Source organism: Haliaeetus albicilla, chromosome Z (genome assembly GCF_947461875.1).
Source record: "Haliaeetus albicilla chromosome Z, bHalAlb1.1, whole genome shotgun sequence".
Classification (NCBI taxonomy): Eukaryota; Metazoa; Chordata; class Aves; order Accipitriformes; family Accipitridae; genus Haliaeetus; species Haliaeetus albicilla.
The window spans coordinates 17,332,114-17,353,946 of record NC_091516.1 but is presented as its reverse complement, the minus strand read 5'-3'; the positions used below and the strand labels follow the sequence as shown (position 1 = coordinate 17,353,946).

The 21,833-nt window shown below is 39.2% G+C and overlaps 1 protein-coding gene across 7 annotated transcripts in view; it reads left to right on the top strand.

The window, feature by feature from the left end:
- Window positions 1-21,833, top strand: part of LOC104310426 (histone-arginine methyltransferase CARM1) — a 79,899-nt gene that overhangs the window by 10,699 nt on the left and 47,367 nt on the right. For 5 of the 7 annotated variants that reach the window (XM_069776071.1, XM_069776069.1, XM_069776070.1 and 2 more), the window contains exon 2: window positions 15,617-15,742. In XM_069776071.1, coding sequence (XP_069632172.1) covers window positions 15,617-15,742 — 126 coding nt within the window. Of the gene's footprint in view, window positions 1-15,079; window positions 15,126-15,616; window positions 15,743-21,833 lie in introns of those variants that run through there. The other 2 variants (XM_069776073.1, XM_069776072.1) reach the window with 2 other exon arrangements.

Genomic DNA, 21,833 nt, shown 5'->3' with positions numbered 1-21,833 from the left:
AAGTGAGTCCGTGTGAATCTCATCAGGTTCAACAAGGTCAAGTGCAAGGTCCTGCACCAGGGTTGGGGCAACCATACAGGCTGGGGGATGAAGGGATTGAGAACAGCCCTGCAAAGAATGACTTGGGGCTACTGGCGGATGAAAAGCTGGATATGAGCTGGCAATGCGCACTCGCAGCCCAGAAAACCAACCGTTTCCCAGGCTGCATCAAAAGAAGCTCGGCCAGCAGGTTGAGGGAGGTGATTCTGCCCCTCTACTCTGCTCTGGTGAGACCCCACCTGAAGTACTGTGTCCAGCTCTGGAGTCCTCAGCACAGCAAAGACATGGACCTGTTGGAGCGGGTCCAGAGGAGGGCCACAAAAATGATCAAAGGGATGGAACACCTCTCCTGTGAGGAAAGGCTGAGAGAGTTGGAGTTGTTCAGCCTGGAGAACAGAAGGCTCTGGGAAGACCTTATTGCAGCCTTCCAGTACTTAAAGGGGGCTTATAAGAAAGATGGGGACAGACTTTTTAGTAGGACCTGTAGCGATAGGACAAGGGGTAATGGTTTTAACCTGAAAGAGAGTAGATTCAGACTAGATATAAGGAAGAAATTTTTTACAATGAGGTTAGTTAAACACTGGAAGAGGTTGCCCAGAGAGGTTGTGGATGCCCCATCCCTGGAAACATTTGAGATCAGGCTGGATGGGGCTCTGAGCAACCTGGTCTAGTGGAAGATGTCCCTGCTCATTAACGGGGGATTGGACTAGATGATCTTCAATTGTCCCTTCCAACCCAATCTAATCTATGATTTGCGTGGGCTTATCATCCTTTCCCTGTGTTTGTCCTCTGAAACAATTCCTTCTCTTGTACTAATTAACTTGCAATTTTAAGGTGCAGTTTGATGGCCTTTATACTATTACTGGTAATACAGCTTTCTAGGAAGAATTTCAGACAATTTTCTTTGGCTGGTTTGTAAAGGCTTAAAGACTTCTTGAGTGAGTTTATAAGATTACTCCAGCTCTTTCTGAACTTAAACTTTGAAAAAGGGCCTTGAAGAAAGAGTCTAAAAATTCTTGAGCCTAAATATGTGCTAGTAAAATGAAACTGCTGGAAATCTTCTTTTCACAGCATTAAGTTAAGAATCCTAAATGAACCACGAGACATTAAGTGCCTTGCTGAATAATGGTACTTTCAGATTTTGTTACTTCTGCAGCAGCTTGATCTGAACTAAATTGGGACTTTGAACATCCAGGGCTTACGTCAAGAAGAGATAGTGTGGATGGAAATAGTTATAATGGAAAACTGTGCATGACTTTGATTTTCCATTTTTGTATGCTTTTTCTTTTTTTTTCCTTGCTTTCTAGATAGGCAATACAAATCAGTGAAAATACCTGCTTACGCTTGTACGTGTTTGCTCTTAAAAGTTTTACAGTGCTGCCCAGATATTTTTAATGAAAGCAGTTGTTTCTTAAGCAGTCCCCAGCCTAACTAGAGCATAGAGATGAATGAGAGAAGAAAGAAAGAAGAATCATCTTTGGTTTTTAGGTCACAAAGCTAAGAAAGAGGACACTACCAGAAAGTTTGTTGTTTGTTGGTTTGTTTTTTTTTTTTAATTTAGGTGTTAGCCAGTAAGTGCCACAGTAAATATTTACATTGAGTTTAGGATATGGTTTTAATTGAAGGAGGAGGTAGTACTGCCCTCTGAAATAGGTTTACTTTTCTGGGTTTGTTTTGGGGGAGAAAAGGGAGGTTATTCAGGTTTGTAGGGACATGGGATTATTTTGCCAAATTACCTAAATTGCATGCACAGAGAAAGTAAGTGGATGGATGCCAAAAGAGTTTTATTTAAAGGCCACCGATACTAGTGGAAAGGTTCTTACTGACTCCAAGGATCCTGGAACAGCTCCTGCCTGTCCGTTTTCTCCAACCAAAGCCAATTAAAGGGAACAGTGTATTGTAAAGGCAACAAAATGGCAATTGGAAACTGGGATCACTGAGGCATTTTCACAGCTGGCAGAAGTTGTACTCCGCAATGCATTTAGTGCAGTGGACTTGCACTTCTGTTTCTTGTACCCCAAAAGCCACTATTGTTTTGTTCTGTGTATTGTAGGTAACTGAATTAGTTTTTTAATACAGGGAAGGATTTCTATATAGTAGTAGTGTCATAATCCTACTCTTGTGGGACACTTGCTCATGTTTATATTAGCATAGTAAGGGTCCCATTGCTAGCTCTTTTGTTGTTATGATCTTTTGCTGTTCTATCTTGAATTTTCTGTGGTGAAGTTTAATTAATCCGTGGGGGGAACTGAAGCTGTGTGTAAATATACATGGATCTTGAGGTAAGTAAATCTAAACGTAAATTATTTTCTCCTTTCAATAATCTTACATGCTATCTATAAAGTAAGTTCTCTGAATCTGAAAGTGTAACTTGAAAATCTTGCATCCATTTATGTTTAGCTATATAATTTTGAGTGAGTCAGGCATAAATCTTATCCTGCAAAAAAGGGTACCAGTAATTTTGCCTCTGTGATTTATTGCCATTAACTTCAGTTGGCAGTATTCCTGGAAGTAGCATGGGTGGCATTGCGTCTGCGTGTGTCTGTAGGATCAGGTTCTTTTTATCCAGGAAACAAACTGCAACTGTTTAATAATAGACATCTGGAAAGCAAATCATCTGCACTGAGGTCATGATGGCCTGATCGTTCCAGTGCCAGCTGCTTATATGCCAGGTTCTTCTGGCAGCTAGGGAGTGTGCACTAGAGAAAGGCTTTCCATTCATTTCACAGTAACACTTACAGAATGTTCCAAATATGCCCTGGACCCTAGAGTGGCTTCCAAAACTTTGGCAGAAGTGCTGTATTAGGAACTTAGTTTTCCTAAAGGCAGGTCTGCTTATTTGATTTCCAAAGTAGCACAATATAAAACGAGTGCAAGGCAGTATTGGTGCAGACAGAGTGACAATAGGTTCAAACATATGCAGGGAATATTTAATGGAAAGACATTCCAGTTTCTTTTTTTTGGTCCAAATCTAGAATTCTTCAATCTTTGTTATTAGTTACTATATTCTGGTTTTAATACTTTGGCCCTATACCATGCACAGCGGCTGTATGTTTCTGAGTAGAAAGGAAGTAAAACTGTTGTCTTGTTAAATGTTTGGCAAATGGCGTGTTAAACACATTTGTGAGGCAAAAAAAGCATTCCTGAAGTTGGAAAACTACTTCAAATATATCGGGTATAATTAAAATCTAATAAAATAATAAAATGTTTCTGCTGTTTTGGAAGCAGCAGGAGAAGATGGCTGAAAATTACAGGCTACATAGTTAACTAAGGGTACTGAGGTAAGCCAGTAAAGATTAGTGATGACTGAAGATTTGTATGCATCTTTTGTTTATTCCCTGCTCCCTCTCACCACTGCTTAAAAAGACAAAATACATCTGACTTGTTGATTAAAATGTAACAAATCTTATGTAAGTATTGGTCAGTGACTACAATTTCTTAATTTCCCTATTTTAAAATTGTCACTCATAAACAGAAGGGTAGTTTCTTTAGATATCCATGGATAAGAGATTCTTAGTTTACTACTCTCCTTCTTTTCTTTGTCATTATTAAAAGACGACATTTTCCGGAAACAAACTTCACCTTTTAAATTTACATTTGATGATGTTTTGCGTTAGCCACTAAATATTTAGACATTAGATTTAACATGTTAGTTTAGTCCTCAGTGCATAATGAAAGAAGCTTGTATCTTGAAGTGCTACAGATTAACTGCTGCTGGCATTTTTTGCTGTGCTGCACCCACCAATTCTTTAAAAAATACTGCTCTTGAGTATATTGGGCTTTTCAATACAGAGGATATTGTGCTTTCCAGTTTGGTTTTTTTGTTATAATTTAAATACACATGGTCAAAAGTCATGTATCATTGCAACTCTTCCTTGATAATTTTGTGGTAGCTTTTTCTTTTTAAGTCTTATTTGTGTAAAACTGTAGTTGAAATGTAATGATGATCTCAGAAATGTGCGGACATAAAACTAGCAAAAATAAGGTAAAAGTAAATATGTATCATAAGTAGAAAAGAAAAGTTGTTGCAAAGTGAGAATACAACTGTAGCCTTCTTTTTCTGCAAATATGGTAACTTTATACCAGGCCCCTCCCCTCCAAGATGTTTTTCTATAATTGAGCTGCACTGACTCATTAAATGTCAAGCTGAGTAGACACCAGCAGTGTGAAATCAATTTACGACTAGCAGCATGAAGTATTATGAAATGCTTTTCTTACTCTAAGTCCTTTAAAAGTACAAGGAAGTAGCTTGTGCACTGCTATTGTATTTTGTACCCTATCTTATTTGAAAGCTCAGTGCTTTATTGCTGCAGTGTCTGTGAGCTGCAGTGATTTACCATAGTAGTCTGAGATTAGTACTTGCTGATTTGAAGTTAATGAAACTATGCCTGTTTATAGTAGAAAAGAAGCTCTTTAATACTTTTAGAGTTTCTAGGGTATAACTGAGAAATAAATCTCAGACTCAAAACACTTCTAGTTTAATATCTAAATAAATGTTGATTATTGGTTTTTTTAAGTATCTGAATTCTCTAAAGGTTGCTGTAGTATGATTAAACTAGATCTCCTATTCTGTACCTCAGATCACACTCCCATGATGGTTACTTCAGACTATTTGCTTGAGCTCTGACTGCCTTACAAACTATGTCCAAGACTGTCAGGATATCAAGAGGGCAGTTGTCCTAAATCGTCACAATTGTGAATCCATGTCACAGAGATTCTTTACACCTTCTGGGTGCCAGTTTTAGTCACATATGAGGCTTCAAATGGTGCAGCTAATACTTAGAGGAGGTATCACTAGTGAGATTACAGGCAGAGGAGGGTGTTTGGATGAAGTGGCTTGCATACCAGAAAAATATTAGAGCCCATGATTGTAAACACCAACTTGTCCTCCTGTCTGAAATGTTGGGTTTTTTATAAACAAAGTTATGCTTTCAAAATTTGGATGTGTCAATTACACCAGTAATTAGAAGAGGTAACTTGTTCTAGTCTCTTGTTGTGATTGCAACATGACACTTAATATTCTTGAGGCTGACTGAATAAATAGGAATACTCTTTTAAAATTGGCATTAATTGTTCTGTACTACAGGATTCTTTTTACACTGCTTGCAATTGGTGACTCCTGATCTGCTTATGATTACATGTTTTATTTGTTAAGCTGCATGACTGCAGATAAAGGCAGAGCTCTGTTTTGAGGTTGACAGACCAGCACCCTGACAGGTGCACGGTAAAAACCAGCTAGCTATGCCTTCAAAGGTCAGGTTACATATTAACTCAAGATTGTGTTGCCTGTAGATAACTTCCAGACTTGAGTTAGTGTCTTTGGAAGACATCTTTTGCTGTGTGAGTGTACCAGCTTCAGTTAACTGTTACTGAGGGATGTTTACATTGCACTTAGCTGTATGTGGTAAACATTCTTTGCTGTGTTTGGTATTTTAAGGGGTATCATAAATCAGCTGAAGGAACAGGCGGTGTGATATAGGTAATTAGTAAGCAGGCATATTTGAAGGCCAGTATTGGTGTATTGGGCTGCATTTCTTTCATTTTGTATTTGCAGTAATGGCAAAAGACAAGCTGATGTTGAAGGATGTGAATTGCTTGGAAATTTGTTTTTGGCATTAGCCTTCTGCATGCAGTAGGTGCTGATCTGTTTTCAAAATGGGATACAGGTGTAGGGAACAAAAAAACCCAACAGTAACACATATAGGAGCAGATAACTGTGTAAGGTTATCTTTGTTCTAAAGCTGATTAGCAGGAATTACTAAATTAATGTAAACATCATCGTTCTCTTACCCACAAAGGCCAGGAAAATCTTAAAGGAAAAATACTTTGTCATGGGGGACAGGATGAAGAGAACTGACAGGGAAACACCAGCAACTGTTAAATCTTACATTCCCTGAAAGAGTTCTTACACTTAGGAAAAGTCATTCTGTGAGGTGAATGCCTTTTCTGGTGATTAATTGTTTTAGCTGAATAACAGTTAGTTTCAAGAAGTGTGTACTTGGGAAGTATTTAAAAACCACTTGGGTGGTTTTTCAGTAGTTCTCAATAGTTTACCTAACATCTTAATCTGAGAAAGAGCAGTACAAAAGTAAATATTTAGTGCTCAATTCTGTAGAAGGCATCTATGGGTAGGTACAGGTATCTGCAAGGTAGATTTATTTTCCAGGTAAACAGCCACTGCTTAGACACATTTTCAACATGAGGATAAGGGATTTTCATTTCAGTTATCACTGAGCACTGAGCTGTGAAAGTGAAATTTTGCAGGGCTTGCTCCTTTGTTTTCTTTTTATCTAGGTTGAGCCAAACCTCTCTGGCCCATTTCCAGGTTTTGTCATATTTCTTTTCAGACTCCCAATCCCAGGGTTTTCTGCCAAGGAAAACTTTACCAAGATCTCTTTTGAAGAGGAGCAAAGGAGGAAGACTTTGGTACTTCTAAAAAGATTACTGCTAACTCTTTGTTGTTGTTGTTGTTAGTAATATGCTGAATAAGGAAAAGATTTTAAATAAGTTAACCAGTTGTTGGTATCTTTCTGTCTAGAAATCATTGGCAAGTACTGATTTTAGAGGAATACATTCAATCATCAGCTTACTGCACTAATGATTTGGCTTGTTTGTTGTTTGTGAAGTAGGTAGGAGATAATGCTATGAAATACATAGTTCCTCTTGAAATTTGCATTTATTAATTCTTTTTTTTAATTGATTGTGGTTGTGGGTTTTTTCCCTCGCCTTTTGCAGGAAAGTTACTTATTTGTACCTAACAGAGCAGCTGTTTATTCTGAGCTTGAAAGAACCTAGGCCTCCATGTAGTAACACACCTGTGCTTAAATTACACAGAATCAGGCTTGTACTCCTTGTTGAGGTTGCAGCCAGTTCAGTTGCATAAAACTGTTGTCAGTTTTATGCTATTGTCATCAAAACATTATCTTAGGACTTTTTGTCTACAGTGATAGTTATGTTAAAACTCTGAACAAGTGAAGTGTTAAGGTAATACAATGGATAACTGGGCAAGACTCCAATACTTAAATCTCAGAAGACCTTTTTCTTTTTCCTTGCTTGCTTTATGTGAAAGAGCAAATTTTTTAGACATTTAGAGTGTGGTAGTTCTTGATATAGATAAAAGAGGTAGAACACCTTCTCTCTTCTTATTAGAAGAGCAGGCATAGTGCAATACTTGAGTTTTAAACTGCCTGCTGACTAGCCCTATTGTGCCGCACTACTGTGTTACTACACTACAGCCACTGTGTATAGTCATCTAACAACATCAGTGAAAATTATAGAAAGAAGAATTACTTTCAGGTGAGTATGTAAGATTATCACAGGAATCTTTGTTCCTCTTTCTTCCTAATTTAATGTTGTCTTATTCCTGAGCCTTTATTGCATTTACTCACTATGTTTTGTAAATTTAAGAACTTAGTTATAAGTTGTATGGAACATTGTTTCAGCTGTTGTAATTTGGTTTAAACAAACATATGTCTGAGTCTTGAAGGTTTTTTGCCATTGAATTAATAGTAGTCTAAGAAAAAGAAATTACATAGTGCAGGTTTTTTTTTTTCCTGAGGTGAACCCAACAACTTTTTAAACTTTAAGCTTTTAATCAGAAGTATAGTATTCCAAAGCTTGTATAGTAAATACTATAAATCACAAATAGAAAAGGAGTTTCTTTCCATGTGGAGAAGAAGCTTCACATACTTTTGTGAGAAAAGATGAGGTAATAATGCTGTCTGTCTCTTTATTACCATATCATTGTTGAGCTTGCTTGGAAATCTAAGTGACTCATGCTTGTTTTCCACCATAAAGTGTGGGCTGGTAAGACAGATGCCTGGGAAAGGGAGGATGTCACTGGAATGGAGAAAACTCTTGTAATCAAAATCTGACCTAATGAAAAGTTCTTACACCTTTTGCCCTGCTAGACTATTTTCTCTTTCTGTAGACAAAGTGGGAAGAGTCTGAGTGAAAACATGTCATTCTGACACCTGGGCTCCTGCAACTAGCCAATCTCCAATGCATGTTCACACAGCCTCCTTGCTTGGGCTTCCCCTCTGTGTCTGTGGTGCACTTGGCCCAGTGGAGGGCAGCATCCCACCTGGTGCTAAGCCACACAGTGGTGCATGATGGCATCGAAGACTTAAACCGAAAAAGGCACAAAACCTAAAAATGGCTATGTATGTAAGAGGAATCACATGCACCTAAAATTGGAGTAATACATAATTCTTCTGCCTAATACTGCTATAAGTAATACTTCAGGATTAATCAGTGTTAAAAGTACAGATGTGTTTTTGTAAGTACTTTGAGATACACTTGGCTTTGAACTTTAGACCAATACCATTGCAGTCTTTCCACAACACAGTCACTTATTAGTCAGGATTGGACTTGCCATATGTAGTTACACTCACATTGCTGTATTTGAGAAAAAATTGAACTTTTATCCCAAAATTTGATCTGGAAGAATAATATTATAAATAAATTTTCAACAAAATGTTTGCTACATGATAGTTGCTGAATTACAGCTCACATTAAAAAAACCAAACAAAACAAAACAAAAACACAGGTCGTTTTTAAGTGAAGGCCCAGCCTTTTAAATGAAAAAATAGCCTTCACAAGTTTTAACAAAAACTTAGTACATTTCAGTGAGCCCTTCCCATGACACCTCCAAGGGGAATGGCTGCCAAAAGTTCACAGTACAGCACAATGAAGACGTGGATCTGTTGGAGCAGGTCCAGAGGAGGGCCACAAAAATGATCAAAGGGATGGAACACCTCTCCTGTGAGGAAAGGCTGAGAGAGTTGGAGTTGTTCAGCCTGGAGAACAGAAGGCTCTGGGAAGACCTTATTGCAGCCTTCCAGTACTTAAAGGGGGCTTATAAGAAAGATGGGGACAGACTTTTTAGTAGGACCTGTAGCGATAGGACAAGGGGTAATGGTTTTAACCTGGAAGAGAGTAGATTCAGACTAGATATAAGGAAGAAATTTTTTACAATGAGGTTAGTTAAACACTGGAAGAGGTTGCCCAGAGAGGTTGTGGATGCCCCATCCCTGGAAACATTTGAGATCAGGCTGGATGGGGCTCTGAGCAACCTGGTCTAGTGGAATAATATCCCTGCCCATGGCAGGGGAGTTGGGGCTATATGGTCTTTAAAGGTCCCTTCCAACCCAAACCACTCTGTGATTCTGTGATACTTTTGAATGGTATATTTACTGCTCAGAGTAGCTGATAACTGGCTGTAGAAGCCTAGTTACATTCATCAATCTACACTGAAAGTAAAATGGAAGTAAAACCAGATTACAGGAAGGTGGTTGTACGTCTGCATAAGTTTCTGGCAGGGGTGCCCTGTAATTACTGCATGCTAATCACCTTCTGTGTGAACAAACTTCTAAATGTGATGATTGACTTATTTGGTAGTGGTAATGAGATGCTCTGAAGGCAAGTATTTTTTAATATCCAGAAGAGGGTAGGTTGTACGATTCAAAATATGTTTTCCTACTAGGTTATGCAATATGGACAGCCACTGCCTTTTGCTGTGTTTCCAATATTAGATTCTGAGGAAACTAGCACTTTTTTGGGGAGTAGTAAGTTTATTTCTTAGCCATATGTTTTTAAGCACTTTACAATAAGTGGATTGGTTTTCTGAAAGTGTTTTGTGTGTGAGAAAGGAGCTCTCACTGTATGCAGGACCCATGCTGCATAACTTTAGGCAGATGGCTTTGGGGCTTTCTACAGGAGACCCTTTTGCCATTATCTGAGAAAGTTTAGGGTCCTGAACAATACAGACACAGAATCAGTAAAGCAAGTGAGCTTAAAGGAAACTGAAGTAGATATAGCGTAAATAGCTTTCTCTTGCGATGAAGTTGGGATTTGTTAGTTGGGATTTGTTAGTTGGGATTTGTTTCAGAGATCTTGTGGATGCAGTACAGGATTAGCAGACACTGGGTCTATACTCAGTCCTGTTGCAGAATTCTGGCAGGGAGGTGCAGGAGGGTTTTAGGCTCTCTTCATGGCACATCAGCTGATGTAATGAATGCAGAGGAGCACCATGAGACTTAGTTCATGCGTTATTATAAAGTCTGTTGAGAGCCTCTCTTGGCTAGCATCTCCAAATAAAACGAATTATTCCATGAATGGTAGAACTCATGAAGCCTGGTTTTCCTTCAACTGATTTACTTTGTTCACATCTATCCTAATATCTTTCTTATCCTTTTCCACTGTCACTTCAGAGCTTTCTTACTCTCTCTGCCCCAATCTTTTCTGTGATTGTTTGAAGTTACTCCACTGCTATGCATGATTATGAATCAGCAGCAGCAGTGGTTGACTCTGGAGCTGACTCGTGCATGAGCTGAGAAGAAAATGTAGCTATTAAGCATGTCATCATTTCCTTCAGCAAGAATGGCAGACTGGGCCTCTCATGATTATTCAACCACCCTTTTTATGCAACTTGCAGGAACACCATGGTTTTGGCATGTTCGACAAATTTCATTTTAATCAGCTGAAGAGTTAAAAAATTAGGAGAGATGGGACTGCACAGCTGCATAAACCATGCTTTCCAGAAATGGGACTGGAATAGGGGCTATCTAGGAAAGCCAGGTGTGAATCTATTTAAGTAAATACTGCTGTATTCATTGACAAATGCCACATCATACTGAGTTTCGTTGTTCTTAAAACCTTTTCCTTGATCATTGGTTAAACACAGTATCCATTGCTCAGTAAACTTAAGTGAAAGAGGACAATTTCTATCCTCTCCCCTCTGCCCCTCAGGATATGGCTGACCTATCACCCTCTTGTATTCTTGTTTGTGAATGGATTTCTTGCAAACTTCAGTCATTCAGGTTTGTCATGTTTAAATTTTGATGGAGTCACTTCAGGCTATGTGCACCTAATCTGTTTTGCTTAGACAAAAAACTTCATACAAATTTTTGCTTTACATTAGTATGTATCAGATGAAATGTTAGCAGTCTGCTTAGTTTTCTTCTGAGCAGCTTTTTGTGATTTTTGTAAAGCTTTTTGTAGTATTCTGCATGAAAGGTGCTGTATGCAGTAGACCGTGATTGCAGTTAGGAGAAGACATGCCTACTTGATCTTTAGACATGGAAACCCTGGTTTTCTGTGAGACGAATTATTTACAAATACTTGTGCCCTTGAACACTAGTCAAAGCGGCAAAAGTTGTGATGGGTTTATTATCTGTTGTTTGAAAATTAGTTATTATGAGCACTTCTAAAAAAAAAAAGTACTAAGGGTTGGGGGTTTTTGTTTCTGAATGCAATGCAGTTTTTTTCTTTTCTGTTTCATTTTCTTAAATTCTTTCTTAAACCGTGCTAAGACAACCATTATGATTCCACAGATTTTCAAATTACATCCATTCATGACACATTTTTTATAAATCCATTTCAGTTATAAGGTTGTATCTATATGCATGACAACGTAGTAGGAAGAAGCAAAAAGAGAGTCCTTGTAGTAAACTGGTAAAATCTGTTTCACATGTTGAATAAAAATAAAGGCTTATGGAAAGGAACTAATTTCTCTCATCAACAGAAAAGGTGCTGTATGTGACCTGTTCCCATAGACTTAGCAGAGGATAATTTAAAAAAAATTTTTTTTTTAATGCTGACATTTGGAACAAGGGTAAAAGAAATGTCCTTGGCAGCCTCCTGTAGTAGCCTGTTTGGTTTGTAAATAAAATAAAATATACGCTGGGACATGGAATTCATGGTCTAGGGTCTTATTTCAAGGAGTTGCACTGAAGAATAGCGTCACTGCCTTAGGTTTAGGGCCACTGTACGACTGTCCTGGGTATAAACAATACATATTGTAGTTTATTAATTTCATCTTTGTTTATGAATTGCAATCTTTTGGCTTACCCTCAGGTCTCTTAGAAAACAGTTGATTGGTTGGTATTTTTGAAGCCAATGTAGTAGCAGAAGCTTTTCTTGTTGTCCTTAATATCCCTTGCTAGTTTCAAGTCTAGCTGAACTTTGGCTTTACAAATAACAGCCCTTCATGGCTGAATAGATAGATTCATTATTCATGTTTTTGCGTTTTTGGCAATAAATATGTGAAATGAATGCATGAGATTTCTGTAGAGATTCTGAATTGTGTATGATGGCTGTGGCTTTAGGGGTGTGAAGCAACCAGCAAAACTTGAAGTATTTCATACTCCTATGATATGACCTGTTCGGTATGATCTTGTTGTAACTGTACATTGGGAAATTAAAGTAGAATAAATTTATAATTAGAACCCATACAGGTAGTAAAAATTTTTTATATATATACACAAAATATTTTATATATATATACACAGTAGATACACATTTCTAGAACGACATAAGTAGAAATAAAAGTTAAAGCATTTTAGTATGTCTGTCTGCATGCTTAGTACGACTCCCTGTTGTTTTTGTTTTTTGTCTCTCTAACATATGTTCTCTCTAACATTTCTCAAGAAAATTCCCAATGACACATCTCATGTTCTTCAGCAAACTCTGTGTATCTAGGTTTCTTTACCGGTATAGGAGTCAAGCTTAGATTGCATGTTTCTTTTCATGCAGGCATCCATGTTTAGGATTCTGTTTAACTTCAGATCAGCCTTATCTCCAAAAGTTACTATCATTCACTTAAGGAAGAAGCAGCCTTGAGGCTCTTGCCAGATTTTTGACTACCTTCGACCTCTTTGGAAGTGCTGCTTTTCCTGCGCTTGGCTGGGTACCATCATCTTTGCCCTGAATCAAGTGTAACCTGTGAATGACTACCCTACAGTTCGACTATCCTGAGAACAAATTAATATCCATTGTGAGAGAAAGTTTTCCATGCTTTGCAGGGTGGTGGTCAGCTCTCACATAGTGATAACCAGTTTGCTTTGGGGTGTCTGGCTGTTAACACAGCTATTGAGAAATACTGTGCTAACTATTGAAGGATTTGTTTTGATGTGCAGAAAACAGACTCCACAATCGGTGAGATTGTAAAGTAGGTATGTTCATTCAGAGCTGGGCAGCACGGGGGGTAGTCCCACCAAAGTCGTGCGCGCCTGATTTGGCAGTTCACTTTAAATTTATACAGTCAAGTGTTACATATACAGAGAGTTTCGCAATACGCCTATACATAGGCATTACCTATCCCCGCTTCATATTAAAATTAGCTCTAGGAAGTCATTTCCATAGTCTCCTCTCAACTGCGCTTGCGTAGTGCCTCCTTATGGTGGTCGTCTGGTGGTCGTGAAGATGAAGGCTGTATGTCTTCTTCACGGTGAACTCTTTAACCTTCTGTCCCTGCACAGACTCAGTTGTCCCTTGGCATTTGTCCAAATCACAAGGTCCGTCTTGGCTGGTTCTTGGAGCCACTGCTGCTTCTTATCAGGGACTATCTCCTGTCCCAGCCAGCTCAACAATGCAAGTGTTAAACATCACTTCTCATCCCCTTGGGCCATGTCTACCTCTATTGAAACTTCTTTAACTTCATTATAAGTTAGATAATTATTAAACAATTCCTATCCACATTCATATACCTACTATATCTGCTAAGGTTTCTTTGGTTCCCCGTCTCAGTTTAGTCCGAAATAATCACCATAAACATGTAGTTTTCTTTTAATGCATACCTTTATAACAAAGATTTATCAAGGTCCTGTGAGTAAGTGTGTAATCTTATGAAAGGGTTGCACTGTTTAATAGGTGGGACACACACACACACAAAAAAACCCAAACCCCAAACACTCAAAATTAAGACCTGAATAGGAAAAAAAGAAAAGATAACATGTTTTCATCTGCTCTGTACAGACTCTTTCCACGTTATGTATTCTGAATGTAAAATGTATTTTGAAGATGAATATACAAATATTTCTGTTTGAAGATTTTATTGTATCTGTGTGGAATGTTATCAAGCAGGACTCATTCCAGCACTGCTTTCTGTGCAGTTTTCTGAAACAGTCTCTGTGTTTGGACCTCATACATGACATGAGGTAGGCATTTATCCTCATTCTTCATGCAAAATGTCAAATATTTAAAAAGAATTTCCAGGTGTGTATATATATGTTGAAAAGCCTTGCACAGTCTGCATTAGGCCTGTGGCCTGTTCCTACCAATGGCAAGGCTGTTTTTTACAGGACCATTGTATACAAAAATGCTTATACAGCTATACTATTTTGATGTGCTTACGTTCAAGTTCAAAACAAGTCCGTATTGGTTTAGCGTGCTTCTGCTTTAATGGGGTAATAGGCCCTGTGCTTTAGCTACACCACTGTTTCACATTCTTCTACTGGCCACTTCAGTAGAGAGCCTGGTAACTGGTCAGTAAAGAGTAGATGCTGTGAAGTGTAAGGCTTAAAAAAAGTGCACTGGGTGCCTGTATGGTGTGTGTCTATGTATGCCTTCTTTGGTTCATCAAACGTTGCTAGCAGAATAACATAGTTCAGCAGTGTATAACTGGCTTTCTACTGAGCTTTTAATAATAATTTATTTATTACATCTCTTGCTTTTCAAGATGTGTATTTTCTTCCCTTTCATTCTGGCTTTCCTTCATTTTTTTTCTCTTGCATGCTTTTTAGTATATTGCAGTGTATCACTTATCACAAATTCGTAGTAACACAGAACTTTTGCTTTTAGTTCTCTTTTTGTTCCTGTTTTGCCTTAAACCTTTTACTTTTTCTAGTTCTGGTGGGTTTTTTTGTTTTGTTTATATTTATCTCCAGAAGGATGAAATGTGCATGGGAGAAGCATAATAAACACTTCTTGTCAGCAAAGAGGACTAAAATCTGTGAAAGAATGGTCCAGGGATATGAAGTCCTGCAGCAATAATTAAAAGCTATACCTGTTATAGCCCATGTCCATAACTGCTATTTACATGAAGTTCCCTTTGAGACCTCTTTCAGATTTCTGAAAGTGATAATATCCATCTTGCTTGATGTCTCACACAGTTGCCTCCTGACAGCTGTAAGGCTGATAGTGAGATGGTGTTTATTGATGTACTGCACCACTTAAGCCTCTGATATTGGATCCCCCTCCCTAAGGTACACAGTACACAGGCTTGCCCTTTGCTGCTTCTGTTCCTAGCTCTGAAGTACTTACGTGTTCTTCATTGTCTGAAAAATTGCACTATTTTTTCTCACATGGTAGGTTTATTGATAGTTGTCATACATAGTGTGGTATGTAGTGTGTGTTTACTAGAAAAAGCTAGTTTACTTCTCCTTATTTAGTCAATGTAATTGATCCCTGACTCTTTACCCTGCCATTTCATTTGCTAGAGCAGCATGTCTAGATGTTACCAGGACACTGGCATATAGGACTACAGAAGCAAAAGAAGTAGAAAAAATATTAATTTAAGACCTTGTTAGGATCCAGGTAAAAATTAATTTAGTCAGCTCTCTTTCTTTCTTCCGAGGACAGGGCAACTTCAGCAGACTATGGATGATAAGTGGAATGGAAACAGTAGGTCACTGGAAAATTGGCTTAAGAAACAACATGTTAGAGAAAGTGTATTTCTGCTAAGTTGTGTACTTCAGATACATGCTTGTGTATATTGTTAATCAAAAAAGACATCTATTCTTTGTATGATTTTGTTTTTAACTGTTAAAAGTTTTCTAAAGTTTTTTTTTCCCTTCAGCTGATGGAGTCTGTGTGTTTAAATGCTTGGTTAACAGAGACACTGAATACTGTCGTGTGGGAAAACAGTCTGTGTTAATTATGCTGGGATACAACAGTGCCTTGCTCCAGTTCAAGTCACAAGCTGGTAAGTACATCTTGCATTTTTTAGTATCTTTTCCTTCCTACCATGCTACTGTGTTGGTAAAGTTCACTATAAAATATGTTGTCTTCTACCTGTTTCGTGCTGGCTATTTAAATACTACATTTTGTTATGATGATTTGTGCATCTTCATTTGCCTCTAATGCACTCCAGCTGCCTTTTGTGGAGTATGGACCATTCACACAGTGGACATAACATTTTTGCAGAACAACTGCAGATTAATCTTCTGAAGAAAACAAATCTATCCTTTAATGGATACAGAAGGGAATGTTGCCACCAGAGATGAGGAAAAGGCTGAGGTACTTAATGCCTTCTTTGCCTCAGTCTTTAATAGGGAGACCAGTTATCCTCAGGGTGCTCCACCCCCTGAACTGGAAAGCAAGGATGAAGAGCAGAATATACTTCCGTTAATCCAAGAGGAAGTAGTTAGTGACCTACTATGTCATCTGGACACTCACAAATCTGTGGGACCAAATGGGATCCATCCAAGAGTACTCAGGGAGCTGGCAGAGGAGCTTGCCAAACCACTCTCCATCATCTATCAGCAATCCTGGTCAATAGGGGAGGTCTCAGAGGACTGGAGGCTTGCCAGTGTGACTCCCATTTACAAGAAGGGTCGGAGGGAAGATGCAGGGAACTACGGGCCTGTCAGCCTGACCTTGGTACCGGGGAAGATTATGGAACAATTTGTCTTGAAAGAACTCACATGGCAAGACCAGGACAAGCAGGGGATCAGGCCCAGCCAGCATGGGTTCATGAAAGGTTGGTCCTGCTTGATCAACCTGATCTCCTTCTATGACCAGGTGACCTACCTAGTGGATGAGGGAAAGGCTGTGGATGTTGTCTACCTGGACTTCAGCAAGGCCTTTGATGCTGTCTCTCATGGCATACTGCTTGAGAAGCTGGCAGCTCATGGCTTAGACAAGTGTACTCTTCTCTTGGTAAAAAAACTGGCTGGATGGACGAGCCCAGAGGGTTGTGGTGAATGGGGTGAAATCCAGTTGGCAGCGGGTCACAAGTGGTGTTCCCCAGGGCTCAGTACTGGGACCAGTTCTGTTTAATATCTTTACCAATGATCTGGACGAGGGGATTGTCGTGGTTTAACCCCAGCCAGCAACTAAGCACCACGCAGCCGCTCGCTCACTCCCCCCGCATCCAGTGGGATGGGGGAGAAAATCAGGAGAAGAAGTAAAACTCCTGGGTTGAGATAAGAACGATTTAATAGAACAGAAAAGAAGAGACTAATAATGATAATGATAACACTAATAAAATGACAACAGTAGTAGTAAAAGGATTGAAATGTACAAATGATGCGCAGGGCAATTGCTCACCACCCGGTGACCGACACCCAGCCAGTCCCTGAGCGGCGAATCCCTGCCCCCACTTCCCAGTTCCTAAACTAGATGGGACGTCCCATGGTATGGAATACACTGTTGGCCAGTTTGGGTCAGGTGCCCTGGCTGGGCATGAGAAGCTGAAAAATCCTTGACTGTAGTCTAAACACTACTGAGCAACAACTGAAAACATCAGTGTTATCAACATTCTTCACATACTGAACTCAAAACATAGCACTGTACCAGCTACTAGGAAGACAGCTAACTACATCCCAGCTGAAACCAGGACAGGGATCGAGTGCACCCTCAGCAAGTTCACAGACAACACTAAGTTGGGAGGGAGGGTTGATCTGCTGGAGGGTAGGGAGGCTCTACAGAGGGATCTGAACAGGCTGGATCAATGGGCCAAGGCCAATTGTATGAGGTTCAACAAGGCCAAGTGCCGGATCCTGCACTTGGGTCACAGCAACCCCATGCAGCGCTACAGGCTTGGGGAAGAGTGGCTGGAAAGCTGCCCAGCAGAAGAAGACCTGGGGTTGCTGGTTGACAGCTGGCTGAATATGAGCCAGCAGTGTGCCCAGGTGGCCAAGAAGGCCAATGGCATCCTGGCCTGTATCAGAAATAGTGTGGCCAGCAGGAGCAGGGAGATGATTGTCCCCCTGTACTGGGCACTGGTGAGGCCGCACCTCGAGTCCTGTGTTCAGTTTTGGGCCCCCCACTACAGGAAAGACACTGAAGTGTTGGAGTGTGTCCAGAGAAGGGCAACCAAGCTGGTGAGGGGCCTGGAGCACAAGTCTTATGAGGAGCGGCTGAGGGAGCTGGGGCTGTTTAGCCTGGGCAAAAGGAGGCTGAGGGGAGGAGACCTTATCGCTCTCTACAACTGCCTGAAGGGGGGTTGTAGTGCGGTGGGTGTGTTGGTCTCTTCTGTCAGGTGGCTGGAGATAGGACGAGAGGAAATGGCCTCAAGTTGTGGCAAGGGATATTTAGGTTGGATATTAGGAAAAATTATTTTACCGAGAGGGTTGTCAGACATTGGAATAGGCTGCCCAGGGAAGTGGTGGAGTCACCATCCCTGGAGGTATTCAAAAAGTGCGTAGACAAAGCACTTCAGGACATGATTTAGTGGGCATGGTTGATGGCTGGACTTGATGATCTTGAAGGTCTTTTCCAACCTAAATGATTCTATGATTCTAAATGCAGATAACACATTCATATGACTTAACTTCATAAACTCTGGTAAATGTAATGCTTTGTGTGGGCAATCTGCTACTTGTTGCTGCCCCTTCAGAAATGGGTCTTGCAGTTCTGTTTGTGGAGTTAATTGAGGTAGTTTAACACACACCTGCAGTTCTTAGGATGGATATTTTGTGTGTAGTGATGCTGAAAAAGAAACTCGCTCTGTTGTAGAAACATGACTATATCTTAGTAGAATGTTGAGATCTGTGTTTTTGTATTTCTGCCTGACTTACTTTTTTGTATATCCAACAGCTGAGGCTTTTTAATATGTGCTATCCTCACGTCCTCATGCTGGCTTTTGGAAAACCATTCTTAGTTTTTATGCAAGGAAATTCAGAAGGCTGCCTATTTATTCTGAGTAGTGTGCAGCATGGCCACAACTCATTTTGAAATTGTGTAACTGTAGGTAACACACAGCTTCCTCTTTAGCAATAACCAGGAGTTCTTACCAAGCAGCCTACACCCGTAGGCCTGGTCACTTCCAGGAGGCCGTTATAGTTATTTCCATTTTATATTCTGTGGGACCTGAGGCACAGACCAATTAGATTTGATTTGGGGGAGATTATTTAAAGACACATACAAAGCATCAAGGGCTGAGAATTAGAACATAGCTGGGTTGGTTTATGCAATGACTTGCTAATCCTATGTCATGTATACACAACACATGAACTCCTGAGTCCCACTCTACTAGCAAATACAGTATTTAGACTAATATGATTTTTTCAGTTTGGTGCCAAATCTTGCTGGCCTTTGCAGTTCTATCTGGTTACAGCCTTTCGTCTGTATCCATCAAGGAAAAACTATTCACACTTTCAACCTTTTACCTTACTAAAACAATATGAATGTAAGCTAAGAATGACTGTGTCTGTTGGGTTTTTTTAATCTATGTTTCTGGGTGTATAATTCAGTATTGTGCTTCTATTAAGTTATTTCTTTTGAGACCGCAATACAGTATTGTCTCTTACAGAGACCCACATCATAACTGAAGAGATAACTGAGATTAGGTTGTTTAGTGATTTATTAGCTAACTGCTGAGGTAATTAATAACTAATAATTAAGGAGTCAGGCAAGTTTTTCAGTACTCTTTGGTCTGCAATCCCTACCATGTCTTGCCTACCTAGGAAGGTTCTGATTCCAAAAGGCACTGATAGTTTGGGATCCCAAGGCGAAAGAAGTTTCTCTTGGTGCTCTTCCTCACCTTTACAAACAAGTATTTGAAAAAAATCCAGCTAATTTCTGTACAGTTTGGTATTTTTCCTGAGGGGAGTGCCTTGAAGATTAAGTGGTAAATTCAGTCCTCCCTTTAGCTGTGTTCCTTGGTGATTTGTGTTTAGTTTATTTATATAGCTACATATTGTGAAATAGATAAGAACAGTATAGATAAGTCTCTTAATTTATTACTTCTGTTGCTTGCTAACATGACAAAATTGAGTGTTTTCTATATTAGTTTCCATCTTTAAAACTCAGGGGAAAATAAATTGAACTGGCCTGTTAGTCCATGCAACAGCTCATTGATAAAATGACAGGAATATAATGAGTTGGTCAAAATAAAGTCTGTTCACATTAAATGACAAACCTGTTGATATTAAATGGAATGTGTTGGGTACTGAGTTAAGCTGGAAGTTACTTGTAGGGTATTATTTCTTCATGCCATAGGAATAGCTTGCTGGTACCTTCTTCTACATGTTCAGTGTATCAAATAGCACCTAGTCTTGACAAAGTTAAATGCTTTTACAAAGAAGTCAAGGCTATAGAGCAGAAGCTAACCTTTTGTTGTTTGCTGTGTACAGGTACAGGTGTTACTCTCAGTTTTTATGGGTTTGCAAATGTGTGTATAATAAATAAAAATACTGCTGTTATTAAAAAATGGACTGAAAACTCCTTTTTTCATACAGTACAAGTGTTAGTTATGAAAATGCATTGTAAAAGTCTTTGGTTTAAGTCCTCTGTCTCTTAGAAAGGTAGAGGAAGATGAGTGAAGAATGGGGGAGAGGCAAATTCATGCCCTGCTTGTGCCCACACAGAGAATTGCTGTTCTAGTTCCAGCATTTAGACAGTCATAAATCATAGACTATATCTTTCATTTCCTACTGAACATATGTTAAACATCTGAGTAGGATCAAGCAGGCAATAAAAATGAAAGTTAGTAGCCTACAGGCTTTTCTTTCAAAAACAAAGATCAATTATCTGTAACAGACCAACCAACCAGTCTGTAACTCATCTGTGGCAGATTTGGTATGTAGCTTTTTACTCCTTGGTGGAAATGGCCTGCTTAATTTAGCATGGAATTAGTTCATGAGCATAGGATGAATTGTTCTTTCGGGGTTGTGGTAGAATGCAGGTTCCTTTCTTCTCTTTCAAACCTCATAATCCTGGTCTCCAGCCACTTTCACAGTCCATCCAGGCATTGGATATGCCAATAATTGGTGTCTGTAGTGTGCCCCTTACACACAAGCACAATACAGGTGGGGAAAAAAGTGTTATTTGCAGTTTTCAGTTATGTATAGCATATAGTACTTATGGATCTCTACATACAGAACTGAACTAGAGACATATGAGTGTGTGTGTCTGGAGAGAGAGAGATGTGAAATGTATTAAAGGTATACATTGAATTTTATATGCGTAAACATACATGCTGTTGCTGCAGTATAATTCAAGCAAAGAAACATGGAAAGTCTTATGGTGATTTTTTTTTTTCACCCAGATTACTATTGCATGTAATGGTATATGGATCTAATGAGCTATGATTCCATTAGCAAGTCACATAGTCCAGAAGGAACAAGTTTGTAGAACAGAATTGGTGCTGGGGCCCTGGCATGCAAACTATACTCATTTGGGAAGGAGGCAAGAATAGAGGGTGTCTTTACTTTGAACTAGATCTAGTCTGGTCACATAGTATAATGACCACTGACAGTTGAAGTTTATTCCTGAGTGTATATTTTGGTTTAATTTCATCCAGGATTCCAGTTAGTGTGTACTGAGACCACTTAGTCATGCAAACCAAAGCACTGTAAGTGGGGGAACTAATTGATATGCCTCAAGACCCACAGGTTGCAAGGAAGCTGTCCAGCAGTTTAAATTTAAGAATTTGTGTCAAATAATAAATTCTGTGAAGTAAAGGACCAAATGGCTCTGTGGTTCCTTGCTAGTTTCTGTTTAAAGTAGTGATTCTGTTTTTCATAAAAGCAAAAAAAGATGAGTTTGGTTACCTGAATCTTGTTTTATTTGAGTTAGTTCAGAAAGCAGTTAAATTCACAAATGTCTTTCATCTTGCAGCTTGAAACTCTTGCGGAGTTTTATTGCAAAAACAATGAGGTGCAACTTCAGAGGAGAGCTTATTCAATGCATTGACTGTAATTGCACCCCTGCAATTCACAACGATCCTGAAGTCCGTACATGCTAGCCTCAAAAGAGCGGTAGGAGATTCTACTACTGGAATGACTTAAAAAAACAGAAAGGTTTTGACTTTTAAGCCGTACTACATGCACAATTGTAATTCCTAACTT